This window comes from Protopterus annectens, chromosome 6.part0 (assembly GCF_019279795.1).
Source record: "Protopterus annectens isolate FY-2018-M chromosome 6.part0, PAN1.0, whole genome shotgun sequence".
Taxonomy (NCBI): domain Eukaryota; kingdom Metazoa; phylum Chordata; order Ceratodontiformes; family Protopteridae; genus Protopterus; species Protopterus annectens.
Genome location: NC_056737.1, coordinates 1,145,817,483 through 1,145,838,654, shown reverse-complemented (window position 1 = coordinate 1,145,838,654; position 21,172 = coordinate 1,145,817,483). Strand labels below are relative to the sequence as shown.

Genomic DNA, 21,172 nt, shown 5'->3' with positions numbered 1-21,172 from the left:
TTTATGCCTAGCCCCCTGTTACCTCTCATTTCGAAGTTTCTTCAAAGCTCGCAGGCTGGTGAACACAGTGATCCTCATTGCCCCATTCTGGCCTCGTCAAGTCTGGTTTCCCTCCCTTTGGTCTCATCTAGTAGTTCCACCTTGAACCTTGGATTAGGTTTCGGATCTCATTTCACACCCCTCAGGGATTCCTCACCCAGACCTGGACAGTATGAAACTCACCGCTTGGCTGCTCCAGTTCCCTTGATTATTTGGACTCCTGGCTTATCCTCTCAGGTTAAAAGGATTTTGGTGGCGGCTCACAAATCTTCCACCAGAAAAGTATATCCCAGCAAATGGAAATGTTTCTCCATATGGGCCACTCAGCGGGATTTGGATCCCTTTACAGCTCCTGTCCCACCAGTATTAGAATTTTTGGCAGGGATCGTTTGACAAGGGGCTAGTTCCACTACTGTGAAAGTTCAACTGGTTGCTATTTCTAATTTTCATGTGGGGGAGAATGTCTTCACTAGCCTCTTCTAGACTTTCCAAGACCTTCCTTAAAGGTATCTTTCTTTTAAGGCCCCCAGTGAAGGATCCTACACCTCCATGGGACCTCACTTTTGTACTACAGGCTTTAGTCTCCCCTCCTTTTGAGTCTTCATCTTTGGTAGATTTGTAGTATCTATCTTGGAAGACTAGCTTTTTGGTAGCTATTACGTCTGCCAGGAGGGTAACGGAACTTCAAGCATTGCCCATCAGAGCTCCTTATATGATTTTTCATAAGGACAGGGTTTCCCTGCGCATTAATCTGTCCTTTCCCAAAGTGGCAACAGAAGCTAATATTAATCAAACTATCAATCTTCCTGTCTTTTTTCCTTATTTCCAGAACAGAGGGGAATATAAATTGCATTTGCTGGATGTACACAGGCAATTAAGGTTTTACTTACACAGGACGAAATCCTTTCTTAAATCAGATCAGTTATCGGTTTCCTATTCAAAGCCATTCTTTGAGAAGCCAATTTCTACAGTGACTATTGCTCGTTGGATTTCTCAATGCATTATTCAAGCATGTTCTATCAAAGGAATTTCCCCTCCGGGTCAGGTAAAAGCCCATTCCACCAGGTCTATGGCCACTTCAGTGGCATTTTAGACCAGGGTGTCATTGGATGATATTTGCTCTTCAACCACCTGGTCCTCATCTCATACTTTCATCTCACATTACAAATTTGGACATTATATCCAGGAATAGGGCATCCTTTGGCTCCACTGTGCTCTGGAATATCCTTCCATAAGAGCCACCCAGTTGTTTGTAGCTAGGGACTCTGTCCCACAGGTTGAAGACCAAATGAAATCAACTACTTCAGATAAAGAAGTTATGTACTCACCATAAAGTTCCATCTCAGTAGTTGTACTTCATTTGTCTTCAACCAGCCCCCCTTTCCCCAATCTTGTCACTATTGTCCTGGCCTTGTATTTGGAACATGAACATTCCAGAGCATTCCCTTAGTATGCTTGGCGCAGGAATTTTAGGGGTGCTGATAGTGGTAAGGTCCTTTTTTGGGTCAGGCTTATGTTTTGCTGGGCAGCAAACTCAATCTGAAGGGAGGAAGGAGCAAAGGGAGGCATTATGGGTAAGGGGAGGAGCTTGGAGCTCTGATCAGATGTTGGTTATGCCGGCGTGTTGGATCCGATTCGGATCCATAGACCCACAGGTTGAAGACAAATGAAGTGCAACTACTCAGATGGAACGTTATGGTGAGTACATAACTTCTTTTTGAAATAGCAGGGGTGGTCAAAACAAATTTTGCGAACTCCCCAAACCAAGGACAGTCCAGTAAGTCAGAATGACTATTTAAGAGGCTTTTTTCTCCCCTCTTACCCTGACGGCCTCTTGTTTTTCTTCCAGAGAGTATGAATGTCCACTTTTCTCTTTGGCAATGGTCAGTATCAGTCAAATAGGTTTTGAAGATCATTCATTAAGGTTACAGATGGCAGTGGGAGAAAATTCCTCCTTTCCAGAGGTAATTCCACATCCTATAGACCAGACTGTTTTGTTTCTATTTGTTCTTCATCACATACTGTCGCAGGGAGGGATGGATCTATTTCCTCCTTCCCAGATGAGAAAGGGCTTTTATTATAGGATGTTTTTAGTGCCAATGAAAGTGCTTGGAGACCAGTTCTGGATCTTTCTTTTATAATCCTGTTTGTGATTGTGCTCAAATTCAGAATGATGCCACTTCGCAAACTGTTATCTTTTTTTAAGTTTCCTGACAACACTAGACTTAAAAAGATTCTTGTCATCACATTCCTATTCATCCAGACTTCAGATGTTTCGTAAGGTTTTGTGTCTGGATCGCATTATCAGTTCTTTGCCATACCCTGTGAACTGTCCCGTGCATCGAGTGTTCACAAAAGGTCTGAGTCCAGCTGTAGCACATTGCTGGCTACAGGGTATCCACAATTTTCTATATTTAGACAACTTGTTTATCTTTGCAGTCTTTTTCAAAGTGTCAGGAATTTCTGTCTCTCTCTTTAGTGAGATACCTCGTACACAAGCCGGGATTCCAACAGAGCATTCAGAAGTCTTTCTTGACTCTGTCTCTCAGGGTTATGAATCTGTGATGTCAAACACCACAGTTCAAAGAGCTTTCCTCCACAATTAAAATAGATCTATATCTAGGGTTTTCCACTCAGACTTCAGTCACTTTGAAGGAATACCTCAGCATTTTGGGCATTCTGGCTTCTGTGATTCTCTTGGAAACCAATGAAAACACTCCACATGAAAAGGATACAGTGGTATCTGAAGTCTCTTTGGCCGTATCGACACCCTTTGTCTTTTCAGATCCCAGTGCTGTTAGGATTCTGCTCCAGGACTCCATGCAAGAAGGCTTGGAAGACAGATGAGTTTTCTTTCCCTTGGACAGGAATGCTCCTGTATGCCTTTCCACCCTTTCTATTAATATTGAGGATAGTTCTGAAGATTTAGAAGGAATCCCTCAAGATCATTGGGGTGGCTCCCTTCTGTCCCAGGTAACCGTGGTTCTCCCATACTGGAACTACTCACTCAAGAGTAGGAGTGTTTGATACACCCCACCACCATTCAACTTCAGTTGACTGCCTGGGTGATAGGGTCTTAAATCCTTTTTGGCACTTACTTATTGAAGTAGTACAGCAGGTACTAATGGAGGCAAGAAACCTGCTACTAGAAAATCATATAGTAACAACTGGAAAAGTTTTGCTATTTGCCGCCAACAACATAACCAGCACCCATTCAGGGCTAGTGCTTTTCTGGTTTTACAATATTTGTGAGTTACTATCCTATGATGTGACGTTGCCCTATCTCGCCTTCATTCTTACTGATGGGCTCGGAGCTGGGACTCTGCCAAATGCAAATGCTTGCGGTCTTCAACCATCTCATGGCCTACTCCCTATCCCATGATGCACTGGTGATTCCCCCAGCTCTCATTTGCCACTGCAACAGATCGGGTGATTCCCCAGCTCTGGCCAGTGAAAATTGTTTTTCTATATATATTTTAGAGTCTTAGATCAGGTTTGCTGACTTAACATAGTTGTAGTTATTCAGAGTGCCTTTTGCACTTAGTTTTTTTCTGAGTGTGATTCTGTTTTTCTTGTCTGTTCATGGCCTGTTTGAAGGCCTTGTTATACCCTTATTCCTTTATAACTAGTTAAGTTTTCATAATAGTGTTACTGTGAATTTAACAGTGTAGTGTGTGAATTTAATTTTCCATTTATAGCGTGTTTAAATTAGAAGGCTAAATTTCATAGTTTGGTGTGTAATTTGAATTTTATTTCTAGCCTGTTTAAGTTGGAAGGCTAATTTTTTATTTTCAAACTCATTTAAATTAGAGGGCTTATAGTGTGTTGTGCGGACTGTTCTCTTTTTTTACATATAAAAATGTCACAGGATAAGGACAAGAATAAGCAGGCTAAGCCTTCGGGCTTCAAGAAATGTCCAAGTGCAGACAAAAGATGTCCATTACCGATGGACAAACAGATGTGTACTGTTAGGCCCCTTGTATCTGAAGGAAACATGCTCTGTATGTCACTCGTTTAGTTGTAGAGTGTTACAGGAAAGGAAGAATAAACTAATTGTCAAAGGTTTTAATTAAATCTTCCTTTCAGGAATCATTAGATCAGAGTAGGGCAGTTCATGCAGTTCATGCTAAACCAACTAACTCTTCAAAAAAATCATCTGCTTCTGGATCTTTGGAGCAGAGAAAATCTCCACCTTCCAGTCAGTCCAAAGCCGATGAACCTTCAACTTTGGCTCCACTGACATCGGAGCCAACAGTTGTTACTATTAGGAGCCGGTATCTCCTATTCTAAAATCACCAGAATTACAATCTGTGGGTTCTGCGGTTCCATCCTCTCGGTCCTCAAGACGCCTTACAGACATGGATGTGTATCATGTGCAGAGGCTTCTGCAGACACCAGCGTTGGCCAAGCTTTTGTCAGGATCGACCCCTCTGGCTTCCTTCCCCCTCTACTTATGTTCCTCTGATCCAGAAAAAAAGCAAATCCCAAGAAGGGAAGCCATCCCTCAACAGTATTAGTAAAAAACTTAGGTCCCTTATAAAATCTTCCAAGGCAAATTTCGAAAGAAAGGTAGCCAAGGATTCAAAAGATAACCACAGACCCTTCTATGGCTATGTAAAGAATCTAAGTGGTCAATCACCGATATGCGCCAAGCTGGTGCAAAATAGCACAAAATATACGGAACCTAGGACATCGCCAACATCCTGGCAGATATGGGGGTGAAGTTGGCACTAAATCTATCACCCCCAAAAGGACCCATAGTAATACATGGAGTCCAGCATCCCTGAAATCATAGAAGCACAAGTAAAAATAGCCCTTACAAAAGCCAAAAACACAGCATCAATAGGGCCAGATGGAGTCCCAGGCTGCGTTCTGCACGAACTGCAAGATGAACTAAGCCCTCTCCTAAAGAAACTTTTTTCAGCCTATCCACAGGCTGCATGCCCTTGGAATGGTGCACAGCAACGGTTATTCCACTTCACAAAGAGGGAGCAACAACTGACCCTGGTAACTATTGCCCTATAAGCCTGACCAGCCTCATCTGCAAGGCTATGGAGCGTATCATCATGGAACTCATTAACAAGGACATAGGAGACCCCCAAACACTTGACCCAACTCAGTTAGGCTTTAAGGGCAGATCATGCCTACTGAACCTGGTTGACTTCGACACCATTCCTCACTCGGGTATCCTAGACAAAACTCATCAGCCTAAACAGGGTTGTCAGAGTGGCCTAATGGTTAAGGTGTTTGCCTTGCAAGCACAAGGTGCAGGGTTTGAGTCTCACAAGGGATAATTGGCTAGGCTTAAAAAATGGCTCGCAAGGCAGTTAGCTTAGTACTAATCTATGAACCTATAAACCCCTACGCCACGAGATGGGTTGCCAGCTGGCTTACAGACAGAACCCACTCAGTAAGAATAGCGGGATCCATGTCAGACTCTAAACTAGTCACAAGTGGTGTCCCCCAGGGTTCAGTCTTGGGCCCGCTACTGTTCGGCATATATTTCTCAGAAGTACAGGCAAGCATAAAAGGTCTATGGCTGACGACTGCAAGCTGGGAAATATTAATTGACACTCCGGCTGACACGGACATTGTCCAGAAGGGCCTCGCCGAGACTGACACATGGTGTCGAAGTCATGGCCTCAAGTTAAATGCCAAAAAATGCATAGTCATCCCGTTTGGGAAGAACAAAACACCCATGAACTACCACATTGTTGGCAGCCCCTTAATTCAGAAGAGGTAATAAGAGACCTGGGGATTCGGGTAGATAGTAATCTCTCGTTTGACAATCACATCGCCAAAGTAGTTGGGAAATCCTGTGTAGCCCATCTAATTACTAAAGGGTTCGCATCTAGAAATAGAGGTAATAGTGCCTCTATACTAGTCACTCATCAGACCCATCCTAGAGTATAATGCCCCTTTTGGGATGTACCTCACAAGACACTACCAGCAGCTGGAGAAACCACAGAAGTACTTCACCAAGAGGATCACAGGCCTCAAACATATGCCTTATGCAACCAGACTGAAAAAACTCCAGCTTTACTCAGTGGCATACCACTTGCTCAGAGGTGATCTCTGCCTAACCTACAAAGCCATGTTCAACTCTGAATTGATGGACATGCTCCTCCTAAAGAAATCCAAGTCACTACGAGCCACATGCTCCAGTGAGCTAAACCATGACACTACAATAAATAGAACATGCTGGAGGGACAGATTTCTGGCACAGAGACTCCCCACGCTTTGGAACAAAATCCCTAATTACATTAGACAGAGCACCTCAATATTGCTCTTATGGAAGAACCTTGATGAGTGGATGGGAAATAGAAAGTACACCCCTGGGATCACGTCTATGGCTCTGCTTGACAGAGGCACAGCTAACTAATTTAAGGGGCGGTGATAGCCGACGCTTACGGGCTAGGCTTATAAATGCCCTCGGGCAGATAGCCTAGTATCTACCTATGAACCTATGATCCGACTCGAGGTTTCTGAGCCAGAGTGCTTGGAACTGATGATAGTGGAGCCATTGGTGCAGAGACCTGCTCCAGGACTTTCGGTGCTGTCCTCTCGGACTACTTCGGTCTGGGGTCCGACACTCATCGGTCGGGTCCAGGGAGGATAATTGAACCGATCTTTCTGGTCTGACTTTGCCTCTCGGGGCTTTGGCGCAGGTGAGTTCGGCACCTACCTCTGGCTCTGAGGCTACCGTCTTGGTGCTGGGGGAATCAGCTGGATCGTCGGATCCAGGGTTTCCTTCGCATTGGAACCGGGGGGCCTTCAAAACCATGAAGAGAGCATTGTCCGCACAGACCACCAACTCATCAGGACCAGCAGCTTCTCCCCCTAAAGCGCCCGTGTCTACTTCATCATCACAGATTTCACAAAAGCGTAGAGACCTAGAGCCTCAGGTAGCCCCATTGCGTGCTCCCTGCTCTTCTGAGACCTCACCAGAAGCTCCTACTGAGTAGGTCCCTTGAAAGAGGCTATGCAAGAGGAAGCATCTGGACTCCCCTCAGGAATACATCACTTCAGACACTGACTTGGAAGATTCAGAAGGTTCCCCACGGTCACCCTCAGAAGATATCTCCTTCATGGATATCTTCGAGATTCTCAAGCAGAGGGGTGATTGGCAGTCCACCAAACCTACTGATGACGAGTCAGTCTACCTGAAGGTTTTCAGGTCTCAGCCCTCCGCCTCTTGGGTGTCTCTGCCTTTCGACGAACTCATGGACTTGGTTTGTTGAAAGGAGTGGGAGTCTCCCGATACAGTGGAACCTGTCCCTAGGAGGCCCAATAAGTTTATTACCTCGCTACAAGACCAGACTTTTCTCATCAAGGGAGTCCCTGTTGATGCCATGGTGGTGGCGGCGGCCACCAAGGAGGAGTTATCTGAAACTTCTATGTAGGTCCATCCATCGAATAAAGATTTGAGAGTCATGGACAGATATGGGAAGTGCATGTTTATTTCAGTGACTTTTGTTTTTAGATCGCTGAATTATCTTATTCATTTCACTAGATTGCAAAGAGATCTCCTAAAGGAGATGCTCTACAGGGTTCAGTAGCTGTGGGGGTCTCAGATAAAATATCTTCACAGCTCTCCAACCCCAATTACATAAACTCTACCATGTTTTGCTTTCGTATGCAGCTAATGGAGCAAGCAGAGCAGTGGTTACAGGAATTACTTTTAGGAGACATTCCTGGATGCGCTTATGTTCTTTTGCGGAGCCCTTTAAGTCATCCTTTATCAACACCCCTTTTGATGGCCCATCCCTTTTTGGACCCAAAGTGAAAGAAGTGCTTACCAGGTGTGAACAAAATGAGAAGGCTCTGTCTGCCGTCAGTCCATTTTTCCATTCCTACCAGACCATACCCCAAAGGTCAGAAAGGAGGAAAGATGCGGTTCCGTAAACCTCAAGGAGCCTTTCAGGATAAAGTTTTGAAACCCCCTCCAGAGGCAAAGGAGGGGGTAATAATGGAAGATGCCATCCACGCAGCAGAGAGGGTCCGCAGACCCAGGGTGACTGAGATCGGTTCTTTTGGAAGTCCTACCAGTGCTCGTGAGAGGAGGCCTGCCTGTCCATCGCTGGAGGCCATCATGGAACGCTTATCTTTGTACCCGTATGCCTGGCTAAAAATAAGACAGCTGGGTGCAAAGTATCATATCCAGAGGTTACTCTATCCCCTTTTTCGCCCCACTTCCCCCTGTAAAGAAAATTCCAAATGTTCTACCCAGTCACAGGGAGCAAGCAACCATAGAAGTTCAAAGGTTGCTAAACAAGAGTCATCCAACTGGTCCCGGCAGACCAGAGAGGATCCGGAACTTCCTCAAGGTTCTTTTTACTTCCAAAGAAAACGGGACTGGAGACCCATTTTAGATTTCAGCAGACTGAACAAATCTGTAAGAAGGACGAAGTTCTGGTTGGTCACGCTGCAGTCAATACTTCTCTTTCTAGGGAAAGACAATTGGATGTGCTTGATAGATCTCCAGGATGCATACTACCACATACAAATGGCCAGACCATCCAGAGATCATCATCTGCACTTTCAGCTGGGGGCCAGTCACTAACAATTTTGAGCTCTGCCCTTTGGTCTCACTACAGCCCCGAGTGGTCAAATGCATGACAGTAGTCACGGCTCACCTGAGACGTTTAGGTTTCCAGATGTTTCCATACCTAGTCAACTGGCTCCTAACCGCCACCACCAGGCATCAACTCATTCAAGCAAAGGGACATTGCTATGAATCTATGCTGTCAGTTTGGGATTACCATAAACTTAGAAAAGTCTGTCTTATCGCCATCACAACTGTTTTCCTAGAAGCAGACTTTGACACCACCATAATGACCCTAAAACTTCCACCAGAAAGGGTTTGTTCTCTTCGACAGCAGGTTCTAACTCTTCTCTCAAAATAAAAAGCCCCAGCATCCATGGTTCTCAAATTGTTGGGTACAGTGGCAGCAGCCATCATTGCAATTCCACTGCATCGGATGCACATGCGCATACTACAATGGCTCCTTTTCACGCAGTGGTCATTTCAAGATCTCCCAATATCTCATCAGATCATAATCACGAATTCTTGCAGAAAGGATCTCCAACAGTGGCTAATATCGCATTGGGTAACGCCGGGACGTCCTTTTGTTCTACCAACCGCTATAGCCATAATGACCACGGACGCTTCCCTGATGGGGGGGGGGCATTATCAGGGAAGAACAGCCCAAGGCACATGGAATCATTACGAGGCCAATCTGCATATCAATGTCTTAGAAATAAGAGTGGTACTTCTAGCGTTGCAGTCCTTTCAAGACTCTCTTCCTCAGGGGACCTTTGCGATACAGATAGACAACACATCAGTAGTCTGGTACATCAGCAAACAAGGAGGAACCAAATCTTACCCCCTATGTCGAGAGGCCCTGACAGTATTGCAGTGGGGCAACCTCTACCCAGCGCTTTCTGATAGCAATGCATATCCCAGGGAAGTCCAGTGTCATAGCAGACAAACTGAGCAGGGCAATTCCGTTGCCTCAAGAGTGGTCCCTAACAAACGAAGTAGCGGAAAGGATATTCCACAAATGGAGCCAGCCTTGCTGCGATCTCTTTTCCACTCCCACAAATCCGAAATGCACCAGCTGCTTTGCTGTAATTCCCCCTCAAGGGGATGCCCCAAGGGATGCACTTGTTCACAATTGGCCCCCGGGTGGTCTTTATGCCTTTCTACCATTTCCACTGATACCCGGAGTTTTACCGAATGTTTGCGCTCTGGGAAGGACAATCATTCTAATAACCCCCTATTGGCCTCGCCAGATTTGGTTCCCCTTTCTTCGGCCTCATCTATTGGAAGAACCTTGGATCCTGGACCGAGTTTCAGACCTCCTGATTCACACATCGGGGGCTCTTCATCCATCCCTTCAGTCCCTCAAGTTGACATCTTGAATGTTTCACTGCCAAACATAGCCAGGTTACCGAATCTTTCAGCTGCAGCACAGCATATTTTGACATCCCCTCACAAATCATCCACTAGGAGGTTATATCTCAGTAAATGGAAATGATTCTCAATTTGGTCATTAAAAGTGATATTGATCATTATTTAGTTCCGGATATCCTCTATTTTGGAATTTTTGACTAAGCTTTTCAATGAAGGTGCAACCGCCACTATTTGAGTTCAATTGGCTGCAATATCTAACTTTCATCTTGGTGATGAAGGATCCAATATGTCATATATACTTTCCAAGGCGCTTCTCAATGGTACTATACATTTGAGACCACCCATCAAATCTCCAATGACTCTGTGGAATCTGAATTTTGTTCTTTCAAGAATCATCCTACCTCCCTTTGAACCAGCCACCTCATTTGACCTAAAGCGTCTCACATGGGAAACCATATTTTTAGTAGCCATTACTTCCATTCTGAGGGTTTCAGAGTTACAGGCCATGTCCACTAAACCTCCATATCTAATTTTTCATAATGATAGTTTCTCTTCAGACTAATACCTCTTTTTTTTTACCAAAAATATGTTCAGAAACAAACCTCAATCAGTCAATAGAGTTGCCTGTTTTCTTCCCTAAATATAGCAATAAGGTAGATTATATGCTGCACAAGCTTTATGTTCACAGACAGCTTTGATTCTGTCTGGATAGCACCAAGGATTTCAGGAAAACAGAACAGCTCTTCTTTTCTTTCTCATATTCCAAGAAAGGAACTCCTGTTGTGAAATCCACTTTATCAAAATGGCTATCTGATTGTATTTCCTTTACTTATAGTTTAGTGAATATACCGCTACAAAACAAAATAAAGGCCTACTCAACTAGAGCTGTCTCCACCTCTTCAGCCTTTACTACCAAATTACTGATGTATGCTATTTGTGCAGCAGCCACTTCGTCAAAGCCGCATACCTTTATCACTCATTGCAAAGAAGATAAGGGCTCCAGGGGCAGGGCTTCCTTTGGTTCCACTGCCCTGAAGAATATACTCCCATGAGTCACCCAAGAAAGATGGTGCTTGGGACGCTAACCCATCAGTAAGAATGAGGGCGAGATAGGACAATTTCACATGAAGTTATGTACTCACCATAACGTTCCATGTGAGTTGTTCACCTTGCCTTCATTCGTACGTCCCACCCTCCAACCCCCATCCAGGCTTCTTAAGGACTGAGATTTAAGGCAAAGCATGGCTGTATGTGATCCTTGTCTAGTATTTTCTATACTGTTGGTATGTTAAGAGTAGCATATATGTTTATTAGCAGCAAACAAGATCTGAGGGAATCATCAGTGCATCATGGGATAGGGAGTAGGCCACAAGCTGGTTGAAGACCTTGAGCTTTTGCATTTGGCTGAGTCTGAGCCAAGGATCAGCTTGAACCCATCAGTAAGAATGAAGGCGAGATGAACAACTCGCATGAAATGTTATGGTGAGTACATAACTTATTTTTTTTTTCTTACTCCTCTGTCAAGGTTCATTTATTGCCCATTTCAGGATGTCTGCCCATGGATCCTCCTCTTTCAATATGTTCTTATGTCAAAATGTTTTTGAAAGGGGTTTTGCATAAGAAGCCTCAAGAGAACTGGTGACCCCTCTTTGGGATGTTAATTTCGTTTCCGAGAACCTATCATTTGCTCCATTTCAATCAGCTAACTTGGCTGACTTGAGTTTCTTAAAATGGAAAACAATTTTACTGATTGCTCTGACCTCTGCAAGAAGGGTAACCGATTTGCAGGCTGTTATAGTGAGTCAACCCCATCTCATTATCCACAGTGACATGGTTTCTTTGAGAACTAATCCTCCTTTTATGCCTAAAGTGGTATCTGAGTTTACTTTGAGCCAAGCAATCCATCTCCCCATGCTCTTTCCTGAACCCAAAAATGAAGGAGAGATGATATTCCATACATTGGATGTCCGCAGACAAATTGGGTACTGTCTTGACAACTAATTTTTTTTAGATCTTAGGGTCACTTGTTCATTTCTTGTGAAATAAGAAGAAAGAACAACCTTTGTCAGAACAATTTCCAAATGGTTGTCTAGGACCATTATCTTTTGTTATTATTACCTGGCAGGGTCAAGGCCCACTCTACCAGCACCTTGGCTTCATCTATGGGTTTTTGAAAAGGGTTGGATTCTAAAAGTATTCTAGAAGCTGCAACTTCATCCTCTGTGTATACTTTTACAAAGTACTTTAAGATTGATTCCTTCTCTAGGTATACGTCAGGCTTTGCAAGGATCATTTTCCGGGGGCTCCTGGACACTTCTCCTTCCACCTTCTTCTAAAAGTAGTAAGCTAATGTAGTGTACCCATATAGCTAAGGTTACTGCAGTAGTGAACAATATTATGAATGCAATACATTTGTGAAAGTAAACTTACCATAACGATGTATGTTCAAATGATCATTGCTGCAGTAGCTTCTCCCTCCTTCCAGCTGCCTTGTTTTTTGGTATGTTGGTTATGCTAGGGTGTGGTTATGTTTTTTTTTTCATCCTAGCACTGTCCTTTTGGGGCCCAGCCTCCCTTTTTTCATTGACGGGAAAGCTTTGAAGGGCTTGGCAGGCACTCTAACTTGTCTTTGTCAGTTCAGCTCGATCCGTCTTGCAGCTTGGTCATGTGGAAGGTACGCTGAAGCTTTCGAAGCTGGACAGCTGTTGTATGCTTGGCATGATATGACCCCCATAGAAAAAGCTACTGCTGTGGTGGTCATTCAGACATCTACTGTTATGGCCAGTTTACGTACACAGCTGTTCTTTTCCTTATTACCTTTTAGGCCAAATGTCATATTTCACAATATACATTGACACCATTTTGAATTTGTGCAGCTTCTCCTTCATAGACTTAACAAAATGCATACACTTCCCATTAACCTTTATAGCTTGCTGCTGTTTGTCTCATCACAGAACTCTAGTATGTAACTAGCTACATAGTTTTGCTGCACATACTGGCTAGACAGAATGTTAAATGTCCGCTACTGTCATTGTAGTGATCAATCTCAAGTCTGGGCTCTCAGCTGGACATGGTAGACAAGAGTACGAGGGACTGAGTTTGCAAAAGTGGTACTGCAAAACCTAGATGATGGCATTGATGACTGTAGGAGTGTGGTGGTGGTAAATAACAGGTCCCTTTGAGTATGTATATTTCTCATGGATTTTGTCTGAATAAAAGTTAAAATTTTCTAAGGCGAAAGTTAATCTTAAATCAAAAGGAACATTAATTTGTCTGTTTGCAGGGCATCTTCCTGGGCAACTCCTGATTATATGCATCATATGGAATTTCAGAAGAGCAAAGATACTGGAGATTCTCATTCTCTTCATGCACCATTTGGAACAGATAATAATGCATCCTGGGAAAGAAAGAAAGATGACTGGATCATGGATGTTGGTATGGTAAGTATATAAATACATCAGCCAACATACCGCAAACGGAATCTCAGATCACATGAATATTTAGTGCTTTCATCTTTTCACTTGGAGACTTTTTTATAGAAATAATATGATGTTATCACCATTCTAGGGGGTTCCTAGCTGAAGGAAAAATGCTGTATACGAAAACTGAACACCTAATTGAGGGTCTTTTTAGTTCAGAGGAAATTATACCAGCATGAAGTTTGAGGTCTTGGTATTGATTCCCAAACATGAGCTGATATTTTCTATTCATGTTTACGATTGGATGGGAGAAAGGAAATTCACTCTGGGGATCACATCAGTCGCCCTGCTAAACAGGGGTCCAGGAAAGTAAATAGTGTGGGAAGAAATAGCCAGGGAATTGTTATGGCTAGGCTTGTGTAGGCCCTAGGGCCGGTAGCCTAGTACCAATCTATGAACAAGATTTAAAACCAGTGCCTAAGCAGAAAACATTGTTTATCCATTTACACTTTGGCCTAGTGGGAGTAACCCAGTCAAGAGTGGACTCTCTTCGGGGGACCTCCATGGTGGTATTCATACTGACTCAGGAAAATACGGCCAGGACACATGGGAACTTCCCCTGTTCATTTGATAAGTGCCGTGGGATGTTTTACATCAACTTTTACTTTCACTAGCTCAGCTGATTTCGGTTTAATGTCTCATCCAAAGGATGACATACTAAGGAGTGCAACCCCCCCCCAACCGCACTAACTGCCTTGTGTGGGAATAGAAACATCAGTCTTCTGCACCAAAGGCAAGTATGCTACCTGTTGTACCACTGAGATTGCAGTTTTGGTGTGTGTGTGTGTGTGTGTGTGTGTGTGTGTGTGTGTGTGTGTGATGTATAATTTCACATACAGGAAAGAATCATTCTGATAAAGGAAGTGATTTAAAAACATATGTTCAATGACAATGAACTTAAATCTTACACCATCCTATTAAAATAGAGCTTTCTGAAAGGATGAAGCAACCCCTTGTTTTGAGAAATACTCGTGGGTGCTGGAACCATAGAGCCAGGGGGAGAGGGACCCCCCCCCCCACACACACACACACTTACAGCTGCAAGACCTATCAAGAAAAATTAATGAAGTGGAGTTTTCACTCTAACGGGAATTCGCGCAAGAAAGTTAAACTAACTTGACTGGCTGTTCTTGTCCTCTGTGTTACAAGAGTTATGCTGCCGCTGTTCTGTTGGTGCTGCCAGAGTCATGCCGGTAAGGAGAATTATGCTCTTATTTGCAGGAGTTACGCTGCTCCTGCTTGTCTGTGTGTAAAATGTCCCAGTTAGGTATACCTGGTGGTTAGTGTTACTCAGGCTCAAACAAGAGCCTGAATTCTCTACCCATACCACCACTTGTGATTCAGGGTGTTGAGTCCATAGCTCTCCACTGTCCAGAATTTCACAGAATATTTGGCTCATACTTTTGGTCTGTTCCTCTTAAAATTTGTGTTTTTCTGGCAAATCAGTGAGAACCAAATTCACTAAATAATGATAATTCTTTAAGTTCCAGTCTTGATATCTTTCAGGAAACACATGGTAACTCAAAACGTTTTATTTTAACAACTTCCTAAGAATATACAATCAATAGTTAAAATGTGTCCCTGGTTTTGGGTGTTTGCCCCCCCCCCAATAAATTTTGGCTTTTTCCAGATTTCTTGTGCTGTGAAGTTGATCGATTTAGTTGATCGGCAAGTGGATTTGACAAGGAATTAAGAGCTTCAGGGGAAGAGAAGTTTAATGCTACTTATGCTAAGTTGTTTGCATTGTTAGTAGCACAACAGGTAGTATACTTGCTTTTGATGCAGAAGGCTGTGGGTACTACTCACACAGTATGCAGATCGCTGATACTGTACTGTGTTGTACTTTAATGGGAGTGGATGCTGCAGCCCTATGAATGTCTTCCTTTGGAGGAGTTGCTTAGTAACTATGAACCTGTTATCAGTTTGCCATCCATTCCCCATTGTAAAGTTACTAGCTTATCTTTCGCAGCATAGGCAATTTATTCTTCAAGGGCAACAGGCACTTTATTTGTAGATGAAACAGTGAAATATAAAGTTGTTTGCTAGCAGGAGCCTCTTCATTAATTACAGATCCCTTTAATGTGGAATTATTCAGATGACTTACTTCTGCAGAGATTTTGCATATTTATTGATACTGGTGGATTGTAATGACAGAAGTTTGAGTGGCCTTTTATGGTTGAAATTTTCTGAAATGGGTAGTTTTGTCCTTATTGGTTCATACATTTTGTTTCATTGCTCACTAGAAGACTGGTCCAAACTACAAATGTAAAACACATTCTAACAAGTGGTGCTGTATTATACAAGGAATATAATTTAATATAGTCAGAGAGGAGGAAGATGCACACAGGTGGATTATATCTTGTATAGGAGGGCCAGTCTGAAGGAGATTGGAGACTGTAAAGTGATGACCAGGGAAAGTGTAGTTAGGCAGCATAGGATGGTGGTTTGTAGGATGATGTCGGTGATCAAGAAGAGTAGGAGGAGTGTGAGGGCAGCACCAAGGATCAAATGGTGGAAATTGAAAAAGGGTAATTGTGAGGTGGACTTCAGGGATGAGTTAAGACAGGCACTGGGTGGCAGTGAAGAGTTACCAAATAGCTGGGTAACTACAGCAGAGCTAGTAAGGGAGACTGCTAGAAAGGTGCTTGGTATCACATCGGGACAGAGGAAGGACGACAAGGAGACATGGTGGTGAGGAAGTACAGGAGAGTGTACAGGCAAAGAGGCTGGCAAAGAAGAAGTGGGATTGTCAGAGAGATGAAGAAAGTAGACAGGAGTATAAGGAGATGAGGTGGCGAAGGCTAAGGATAAGGCATATGAAGAGTTGTATGAAAGGTTGGACACTAAGGAGGGAGAAAAGGACCTGTACCGATTGGCTAGACAGAGGGACCGAGCTAGGAAAGATGTGCAGCAGGTAAAGGTGATAAAGGATAATGAGGGAAACATTCACAAGTGAGGAGAGTGTGTTGAGGAGATGGAAAGAGTACTTTGAGGGGTTGATGAATGAAGAGAATGAGCGGGAGAGAAGGTTGGATGATGTGGGGGATAGTGAATCATGAAGTACAATGGATTAGCAAGGAGGAAGTAAGGATAGCTATGAAGAGAATGAAGAATGGAAAGGCTGTTGGCCCAGATGACATACCTGTGGAAGCATGGAGGTGTTTAGGTGAAATGGCAGTGGAGTTTTTAACCAGATTGTTTAATGAAATCTTAGAAAGTGAGAGGATGCCTGAGGAATGGAGAAAGTGTTTTGGTACCAATTTTTAAGATAAGGGTGATGTGCAGAGCTGTAGTAACTACAGATGGATTAAATTGATCAGTCACAGCATGAAGTTATGGGAAAGAGTAGTGGAAGCTAGGTTAAGAAGGGACGTGATGATTAGTGATCAGCAGTATGGTTTCAAGTCGAGAAAGAGCACTACAGATGCGATGTTTGCTCTCAGAGTGTTGATGGAGAAGTACAGAGAATGTCTGAAGGAGTTGCATTGTGTTTTTGTAGACTTAGAGAAAGCATATGACAGGGCAGGGTGCCTAGAGAGGAGTTGTGGTATTGTATGAGGAAGTCAGGAGTGTCAGAGAAGTATGTAAGAGTGGTACAGGATATGTACGAGGGTAGTGCGACAGTGGTGAGGTCTGCAGTGGGAGTGACGGATGCGTTTAAGGTGGAGATGGGGTTACATCAAGGATCAGCTCTGAGCCCTTTCTTATTTGCATTGGTGATGGACAGGTTGACAGACTAGATCAGACAGGAGTCCCTGTGGACTATGATGTTTGCAGATGACTTTGTGATCTGTAGTGAGAGAAGGGAACAGGTGAAGGAGACCATGGAGAGATGGAGATATGCTCTAGAGAGAAGAGGAATGAAGATCAGCAGGACTAAGAATATGTGTGTGTGAATGAGAGGGAGGATAGAGGAATGGTGAGGATGCAAGGAGTAGAGGTGGCAAAGTTGGAAAAGTTAATACTTGGGGTCAGTAGTTCAGAGTAACGGTGAGTGTGGAAGAGAGGTGAAGAGAGTACAGGCAGGATGGAGTGGGTGGAGAAGAGTTTCAGGAGTGATTTCTGACAGACGAGTACCTGTAAGAGTGAAAGGGAAGGTCTACAAGAGGGTAGTGAGACCAGCTGTGTTATACGAGTTGGAGACAGTGGCATTGACAAAAAGACAGGAGTTTGAGCTGGATGTAGCAGAGTTAAAGATGTCAAGATTTGCACTAGGTGTGACTAGGTTGGACAGGATTAGAAATAAGTATATTAGAGGGTCAGCCCAGGTTGGAAGGTTTGGAGACGAAGCCAGAGAGGCAAGATTATGTTGATTTGGACATGTGCTGAGGAGGGATGCTGAGTATATTGGGAAAGAGATGCTAAGGATGAAGCTACCAGGTAACAGGAAAAGAGGAAGACCTAAGATAAGGTTTATGGATGTGGTAAGAGAGGACATGCAGGTGGTTGGTGTGACAGAGCAAGATGCAGAGGACAGGAAGAAATGGAAATGGGTGATCCGCTGTGGTGACCCCTAACGGGAGCAGCCGAAAGAAGATGATAGTCAGGTTAATACAATCAGGGAGGTGAATCAAAGAATGTACACATGTATGCTTGCTCACAGGATGCAAATCCTCAAAATAGGGGAAGAGACCAGTCACCAATGATGTCTCCCAGGGTTCGGTGCTGAGACTTTTTCTGTTTGGCATATACATCTCAAAAGTAAAAGGAAATACCAAAGGGCTTTGGCCAACTAAGTTTGAGATGACTGCAAGCTAGGAGCAGTTATTCAATCCCCAAATTACTTAAATGTCATGCAGGAAGGTTTGTCTCAAACAATAACTGGTGCCAGAATCATAAATTGAAACCAAACTCCAAGAAATACATCGTATCCTTTGAGAAGTCATCTACTCCAGGGAACTGCCAAACTGACAATGCCCCCTGAGAAATGAGCCAGTTTGGCGTTTGGGAACTTGTGTGTACAGTGACCTAACCTTTGACCAACATGTGCCCAGATTCATACGAAAGTCTTTCTATATTGCACAGCTTATAAACAAATTGATTGTGACTAGATCTAGAGATGCGATTGTCCCCCTTTACAAAGCCCTCACTAGGTCAGTCATTTTGTATAATGCCCACTTTGGCATGTATCTGTCCAGACCCATGCAACAATTGAAATACCAACAGAGATACCTTACTAAACAGTAGGTCTTGCATGGATCACCTCAAAGATTTATCACTATACTCCGTATCCGACAGAGTGCTTAGAGGTGACATGCCTGGCATACAAGGCATCCTCTGACCTAATACAGACGGACCTACTGAACATCAGCAAATTAAATGGCATCAGAAATACTTAGTCCAGTTATCTAAACTGAATGTTGTGGAAAGATGGATATATATCATAGAGGTTACACCTGTTCCAGAAGAGATTATCCATTCAAGTAAAACAAAGCTCATCCCTGTCCATATTCAAATGTAACTTAGATCTAAGGCTGGGTAATAAAAAATGTACTCCAGGATCCCCCCTTATGCTACTAATGGATAGAGGCAGTTCCTAAATACCGCGTCCCTTACATGGGTCCCCTCAAATCATCTACAGTGTGATCACATTTATTCTCACTAGGGCTAATATACAATTATCAGCCAGGGATAATAGGCAAGACCAATCAGGAAATGTTAATTCAAGCACCAAAATGAAAATTGGCTAAGCTTAAAATGTCCTCCAGGTGAACCTATGTAGTGGTAGTAAATAGTGATCTAAAAAGGGCAATTTAAGTGCCCCTGTCACCCTCTGCCCCAGTCTTCAACAGCTTCCAGCACCTCTGGAAATACTGCCTTCTTTAAAAAAACACACACACACACACACACACACACACACACACACACACACACACACACACACACACACACACACACACACACACGATCGATTTAAAAGGCATATTTGAAATGAAACTTCACAGCATTCTGGAAGAAAATCACTAGGGAGTAGACCAGTGTCACTGGTGCCAGGCCTTCAGGTTGGTACTGTATTGTTTCCAGGTGGCCTGTTATGGGCCTGTGCTGCATAGACCTGTCTGACCTAGTGTTGACTCCTTGTGGGCTCCAACACCAGCTTCTTCTGGTCCTTTGTTGGCTGATCTGATGTTCTTTCGGCCTCCTGGTGGCCAGTCATTAGACCATCACCAGCTTAGCTGACATTCTTTATGCCAGCCAATACGAGCTGTTCAGACCTAGCTGATTTTGGGGGGGGTGGGGGGGCAACTGTTCCTGCACTGTACTCCCTTGACTTTGGGGGACAAGTGCAGATGTTGCCTCTTGTTACATTGCAGGACCCACAAAGTGCTCCGTTTCTGTAAATTTCAGGGTTGGGTACAGAGACCTTTAGTAGCAGGAACTATGGCTTCTGAAGATTGATCCAGTGTTGTGAATCTTCGTCCGATTCAGTTGTGGTTTGTCAGATCCGATCCAACCTTGGCACTGACTAGGAAGACTTTCCTTTGGAGTGCCGGCTCCTTCCCATATCCATAATCCTGTGTATTCCACCTCAACATCTCTGATCTCATTTGTTGCAAAATATTTCAGATGCATCTTTGAGGGCTGTATTTTTTTGTGTTGTTTTACCAAGGCTTTATATCCTTTTCTGCTCCTCCCTTTTTAAGTTTCCCTTAAATAAAATAACATAAGATATATTTTCTTCTTAACTAATTAGTAAGCTTGTTGGATAGTTAAAGTTCTGACTTAATAATTTGTAGGCCACTTAATTAAGTTAGGCTGTTATTAGTAGTATTTGGATAGTGTTTTTCTGCCATTTGTTCTTGTGTGTCTAGTTAGTTTTGTGACAGGGTCTGATATGTCAGAGACCCAAGGCTTTAAAAAATATTCAGTGTGTGGCTATAAGCTGCATCCAGAAGACCCTCACCAAAAATGTGTCTACTGCCTGGGGGCAGAGCACTTAGAGACCTCTTGCCAGACTTGTGTATCTTTCAGCACTAGGGATTTTCAACAGAGGAAAAAAAATAATAGTTAAAGGTCTCTTGTCTGCTGAACCATCTCCTTCCATTTCCACTTCTCCAGCAGTTAAGGAGAAGAAGAGTAGAGAGTTGGACAAGTCTTAATCTAAGGAGAAATCTGAGAAGGATATGGATACTGACAAATGAAAGAAGCCAAGAAAAAGATTACTGGATCTGACTCCTGCTCCAGAAACATATCCAAAGATTCCTCAGTGTTCTGATCCATTGGCCTCTCAGATCCGTTCATCTCATGATCGGCCTGGTGAGTCCTAGGCTGCATTCACCAATATTACAGCACAAGAGACCTTCCAGACATTCGTCTTTCACTTTTTCCACCTGATCTTACAGAAGCCTTTTGGAACAGGATGTCGACAGTGTGATGAGATTCCTAAGAGATCAGATTCAGCTCTGAGTTCTCTCTGTATCATAATCGTTGAACATAGAGAGTAACGGTGCCAACTATTCCTCCATAGAGAATATGGTGCCAACTATTCCTCCATTACAAATTCCAAAACTGGTCTGATCTTTTGATCAGGTTGCTTTGGTGCAGATCTGTTCTGAGGTAACTGGGTCGGGACCGATGCCATTCTGTATTTCCACCCCGACTGGATCACTTCCTCTGTTTTCCAAATGCATTCAGAGCTGCTTGAGCCTTGGGGCCAAGTCTTTGGCACTGGGGACTTGGGAGAAGGTGTTGACACCAAGACCTAGGTGTTGACACCAAGACTCATGGGGACATCCTT

At 43.5% G+C, this 21,172-nt stretch overlaps 1 protein-coding gene across 1 annotated transcript in view; it reads left to right on the top strand.

The window, feature by feature from the left end:
• The window catches only part of CCHR6.PART0H7orf57 (chromosome chr6.part0 C7orf57 homolog), a 1,417,733-nt gene that overhangs the window by 678,508 nt on the left and 718,053 nt on the right, over positions 1 to 21,172 (top strand). Inside the window, exon 4 of the mRNA XM_044074768.1 lies at positions 13,239 to 13,395. Within this exon, the coding sequence (XP_043930703.1) occupies positions 13,239 to 13,395 (157 nt within the window). The remainder of the gene's footprint in view (positions 1 to 13,238; positions 13,396 to 21,172) is intronic.